The sequence below is a fragment of the Galeopterus variegatus genome, unplaced genomic scaffold, assembly GCF_000696425.1.
Source record: "Galeopterus variegatus unplaced genomic scaffold, G_variegatus-3.0.2 Scaffold1954, whole genome shotgun sequence".
Classification (NCBI taxonomy): Eukaryota; Metazoa; Chordata; class Mammalia; order Dermoptera; family Cynocephalidae; genus Galeopterus; species Galeopterus variegatus.
In genome coordinates this window covers 329,560-335,559 of record NW_007728065.1, presented here as the reverse complement: position 1 = coordinate 335,559, position 6,000 = coordinate 329,560, and the positions used below count along the sequence as shown (strand labels likewise).

The 6,000-nt window shown below is 42.3% G+C and overlaps 1 protein-coding gene across 1 annotated transcript in view; it reads right to left on the bottom strand.

The window, feature by feature from the left end:
- Positions 1 to 1,312: 1,312 nt before the first annotated feature.
- The window catches only part of DENND2A (DENN/MADD domain containing 2A), a 30,039-nt gene continuing 25,351 nt past the window's right edge, over positions 1,313 to 6,000 (bottom strand). Inside the window, exon 5 of the mRNA XM_008579764.1 lies at positions 1,313 to 1,708. Within this exon, the coding sequence (XP_008577986.1) occupies positions 1,313 to 1,708 (396 nt within the window). The remainder of the gene's footprint in view (positions 1,709 to 6,000) is intronic.

Here is a 6,000-nt window from a genome sequence, read left to right as displayed (position 1 = left end):
CAACAAAACAAAGCAAAGAGAATTCTCCCCTATTCCATATACAACTCCCAGGCTGCAGCTTTTAGGTCTTCTTTCACCCGACCCTAACTGCCCTTACCCTTCCATATGCACACCGATGGTCAAGGCACGACTCAACCTCACTTGAATAAGAATGTTGGGGAGGAGCTGGTGGGGTGAAATCAGGCTCAAAACACTGATCTGACCACACTGTGTCAGGAGCAACTGGCTTGTGATGATGCCCCTTGACTTTCTCTCAGGTCAATAGGCCACTTCGAGAAATCTGATATAATCTATAGACGATATCCCATTCCTTCATCCCCCAAACTCATCTGCACAAAGTTTTACACAGTTTTATGGGTTTCATGACCCCCTAAATCCCATCTATGGACTCTGAAATTAAGAATTCCTGCTCTAAAAGTTCCTGGAGGAAGTAGGTACTGAAGGAGTTCAGAACATGCCACCCCAAAATATGCTGCTTTGATTATTTGGAACTGCAAGTACTTGAAAAACAGCAGGTGCACTCTGACCTTCCCTTTCCCTCCTGAAAGCAGGAGATAAAACTCCCATGTAAAAGATGCAGTACCTTATAAATTCCAGACTCCCAAGAAAAGGGGGGGTGGGGAGAAAGAAAAAAGGGAAAAGATGCCCTCCCTATACCAGGAGGAAAGAAACATTCTTATCACCAGAGATGGGGAGTTGAGGCCAAGAGAAGTCTGTACAAACAAACTTTGTTAAACCAACCCTTATCCTCCTAGTTACTTTTCCACAATTGCCACTCTTTGTTCAACTTAGTGTTTAAGCACTTAGGCCTAGTCACTCCTTTGGGTCTTCATTTTTCTTGCAAGGGCTCCCATGTACATGGAAATAAAATTCACATGCATTTCTTCTGTTAATCTGTCTTGTGTCAGTTTAATTCGTAGACCCAGCAGGAGACCCTAAGAGGTAAAAGGAAAAATATTGCTTCCCCTACAGTACTAGATTGATCAATAAAGAGTAACCTGCACTGTAAGGCTGAAACTGAGCTTTAATGAACAACAGACACATAAGGATGTACATCCAAACCACTGGGCATGTTTTTTACCCTTTTGGACTGCAAGGAGCCAGGAGATGTATTTTTGACAAGTGCTGCCTCAGAGCACCGACTGGTACCTGCCTCTGTAGTGGGCACTGGAAGTATCAGGCCAGAGCATGATGGATGGAGTTAAGGATATGGAGGAGGAGGAGGAAGTGACCTTTTGAGGATAGGCACTGAAAACACTGTCTGGGATCAGGAGAGTAGTTAAGGCTGGGAGAGGGATGGCTAAGAGGAAGGCTACAGAACTACAATAATTATTAGAACAAAAGTCCAGATATCCCAGCCTGCTGGCTCCACTGTGCCCACTTGGTCTGTGACAACACAGGCAGAAGATGGCCCAGTGATCTGTTCTCTGCCTGGACTCTTCTTCAGCCTGTCTTTGCAGAGAACAGAGAGTGCATGTCTAAACATGAAGCTTGTTGCAAGCATTACCTTGGGGATCTTTCTCTTCTTCCTGCCATTCTGTGGGTCTCCAAGGTTAAAGAAAGTGTCATCTGGGCTGCTGGGAGTGGAGGGGGGGCTGGTTTTGGAAGGTGACCCAGTTCCATCTCGACTCAGCTTCCTAGTATCCAGTAGTTTGAAGTTCCTCCTCTCTGAATTTTGTCGGAAAAAAGCAGGTTTGGACAATGACTGCTGTGAGGGGAAAGGAGAAAAGAAGAGTAAATAAATACAAAGGGTACTAACAAGGAGATGACTGGTGATGCCGATGACAGAGACCACGAACTTGAGAAGGGGAGCCGGTCTGTGTTCCCAAGGTGCATGGAGTCTGTTAATGCTAATAAGTGCTCGATAAATACCATCCAGTTATGAAAAATTTTGTGGTAAAGGATGTGAATCTAATCCGGTCTCTCTTCTTAGACAAGTGGAAAGTCACCTGGCTCAACTCCTTGACTTTGCAGATGAGGCTTTCTGGTAATCCAAGACACATGGACTGGGAGTTATAAGACCTAAGCCTTGCTCTGGCCCTGCCGCTGGCTCACTGAGTGCCTCCTACATGAGAACTTACACTGTTCTGGGCCTCGGTATCTCATTTCTAAAACAAGTCTCTTTAAGCCAAAAGGCAAACAAAAAACTTGTTAAAAAATTTACAACTCATAACATAGAAAAAAACTCATTTTCCTAACATATACTACAAATCAATGAGAAAAAGACTAACAACTCAAAAGAAAAACTGGCAAAAGATTAGAATGGAAAGTTCATAGAAAAGGAAATACAGGGCCGGCCCAGTGGCTCACTCGGGAGAGTGCGGTGCTGATAACACCAAGGCCCCGGGTTCGGATCCCTATATAGGGCTGGCCGGTTTGCTCAGTGGCTGAGCGTGGTGCTGACAACACCCAGTCAAGGGTTAAGATCCCCTTACCGGTCATCTTTAAAAAAAAAAAAAAAGAAAAGGAAATACAGGGCCGGCCCAGTCGCTCACTCGGGAGAGTGCGGTGCTGATAACACCAAGGCCCTGGGTTCGGATCCCTATATAGGGCTGGCCGGTTTGCTCAGTGGCTGAGCGTGGTGCTGACAACACCCAGTCAAGGGTTAAGATCCCCTTACCGGTCATCTTTAAAAAAAAAAAAAAAAAAAAGAAAAGGAAATACAATGATTCTTAGATATATAAAAAGATTCTTAGCTTCTTCACTCATAAGAGAAAGGAAAATTAAAACTCCACCGAAGAAACATTTTTCACTCAAAGATTAGCAAAGATAAAAAATTTGATGACTCACTTTGGTGAAAGTCAGAGAAAAAAGTCACTTCCAGATTTTCATACACAGTTGGTGGGAGTATAAATTGGTACAACTGTACAGAGAGCAGTCTAGAGTATCTAGTGGAATCACACACACCTTTGGACCCAGCGATTCCAACTCTAGGAATTTACCCTCCTGATACACTCGTGCTTGCGCAATAATACAGTGTACAAGGAAAGTTAGATTAGGTGAAGTATATTGTATGTTGTGACAGGTTTGTAATCACAAAATACTAGAAATAACCAAAATGTCCACCAACAGAGGCTGGTCAAATCAATTATGGTACACCCATACAAGAGAATACTATGCAACTGTAAAAAAACTTTACTGATATGGAAGTTTCCTTCAGACAGATATATATGTATTTTTAAGCATAAAAATCAAGGTGTAGAATAGTTGGTATAGCATGCTGGTTTGTATGTGTGTGTGTTTTAAGGAACTATTCTGCTTGTATAGGCATAGAATAGTTCTGGAAGAATATGCAAGAAACTGATTAACAATGGTTGTTCCATAGGAGAGAAGTATAGGAACAGGGGTGAGAGGAAGACTTTTCATTGTATACCTTTCAAATGCCTTAAATTGTGAACCATATGAATGTATTAACTATTCACTAAAAGAAGAAATATCAATAAAATAAAAGAACCACTTTCTGTTTTCTAATGGTACTTCCAGGACTCACATTTCATGATACTATATAGTTACAAAGCCTCTCTTTAAAATTAGCTGATGAACTAAATGAGATAAAGGTATATAAAGCACCCAACAGAGGCCTGATATTCAGTAGGCATTCAATATAAGTTACTTTGCTTCCTTCCTCTTACAACATTGACATTTCTTTATTCTTTAATGTGCTAACTGCATTTTTCTTTGGTATATTTGTGTATGTTCTTTGTCTATTTATCTTTCGGGATCCTACTGATTTTCTTATTATTTTGGATGAGCTCTATATAGAACAGATATTAACTATTTGTCAGTTTTCCTGCAAGTATGCTTTTCCCATATAGTTTATTTGCATTTTAGTTTTGGTCATGTGGAATTTTTCACCCAACTTTTTTATATGAAAATATGTTAATCTTTTCCTTTGTGATTCATTTAATCTCTTCTTTTTTTGCCTAAAAAATCTATCTCCTTTTAGAGGTTTAATAAATATTTAATTGTATTTCCTTCTGGATTTTCTTGGTTTGTTTTGAAGATATTTTATTCATTAATACATCCTTAATTTATTTTGTTATGTTAATCAAAATCATTTTTTTCCAAACTAAATTATCTCTATTCTGTTTAATGAATAAGCCTTTCTTTATCAATTTACAAGGCCACTCTTATCATTTCTTTTTTTTTTTTCTTTCTTTTTTTTTTTCGTCCTTTTTGAGACCGGCCGCACCGCGCTCAGCCAGTGAGCGCTGTGAGCGCACCGGTCATCCCTATATAGGATCCAAACCCGCAGCAGGAGCACTGCTGCACTCCCAGCACCGCACTCTCCCGAGTGCGCCACGGGCTCGGCCCACTCTTATCATTTCTTTTTTTTTTTCGTCCTTTTTGAGACCGGCCGCACCGCGCTCAGCCAGTGAGCGCTGTGAGCGCACCGGTCATCCCTATATAGGATCCAAACCCGCAGCAGGAGCACTGCTGCACTCCCAGCACCGCACTCTCCCGAGTGCGCCACGGGCTCGGCCCACTCTTATCATTTCTTAAACTCTCATAGAATAGGCCTATTTTGTTCCATTAATTTCTCTATTCTTGCTTAGTTCCAAATAGTATGTAACACTAACTTTACAGCCCTATTTTTTAAATTAGATTTAAAAAGTTTTAAAAAGATTTCCAGGAATAAAGTCTCTTCCTGAGTGGCCAGCTCCAGTGTTCTATCATGAGTCTACAAGGAGCAATTAATTGCTTAGTACCAAATAAGCTTTCAGTAGAGGAAGCTTTCAGCAGTCACTATGGGCATCTTAATCAAATTAGCACAAAAAGAAGGAATATTGGAGTAGGGCTGGCCAGTTAGCTAACTTGGGAGAGCGCAGTGCTGATGACACCAAGGTCACAGGTTCAGATCTCTATACCGGCCAGCCAACAAAGAAAAACAAAGAATGAGGGGCATTTCCTTAGATTTCACTGCAGATGGAATTTCGCCTTCTCAATCAAATTCTTGGCAAAAAGAAGGTACGTTTTCATTAATTTCACAATTTAAGATTTAGATTGTGATAATGTTTGTTTAAAGAAGATTTGACCAATGAAAAAGTCCGAGAAGAAAGAAAATAGGGAAGGAATCAAAGCACAGCTCACAGCTTTCTTTCTTTTTTTTTTTTTTCCTTTTTGTCTTTTTTCGTGACCGGCAACGGATTGCAACCCTCAGTGTCACGCCCGTACCGGACCGGGACCGGCAACGGGATCGCAACCCTTGGCGTTGCTCCCGCACCTCTTTCGTGACCGGCAACGGATTGCAACCCTCAGTGTCACGCCCGTACCGGACCGGGACCGGCAACGGGATCGCAACCCTTGGCGTTGCTCCCGCCCCTCACTCAGCCAGTGAGCGTCCGGTCCGTATGTGGGATCCGAACCCTCGGCGGGAGCGCCGCCGCACTTCCCAAGCGGCGCACTGCAGCAGTGCGCCACCGGGCCGGCCCAGCTCACAGCTTTCTAAAGCAGGTTAGGAGACCTAGCAGAGGCTTTGTATGGGCTCATCTCCAAGTTGGTCACACTGCTGAAGAAAGGGGCTCTAGGTGTGTCTCCGAGCACCCTGAATAAGCCACCAAATGTGCAGGGAGCTTTCATGAGGAGGTAGAATTTCAGTAGCTAATTAATATATTAAATTGATAAAAGAGAAGAATTAGTAGGCTGTGGGGGACAGCATTATCAAGTACATAGCACAATCTGAGATTAGGATTAGTGGTGAGGAAATGCAGATTAGACCAAAGAGAGACTTAATGGCTGATAGCAAGTGCAGCGAAGCAGATATAAGAGATGATACAACAACAAAGACATCCAATTGTCTGTTGGAGGCCTTTGAAAGCCAGGATACAAATCGTGGACTTAGCAGGGATCACCAAACTTTTTCTTAAAAGTCAGATAGTATCTAAGGCTTTGCGGACGACATCACCTCTATTGCAATTACTCAACTGTGCCACTGCAGTACAAAAGCAGCCATGGATAGTATGTACATGAATGAGCATGACTGTGTTCCAATAAAACCTC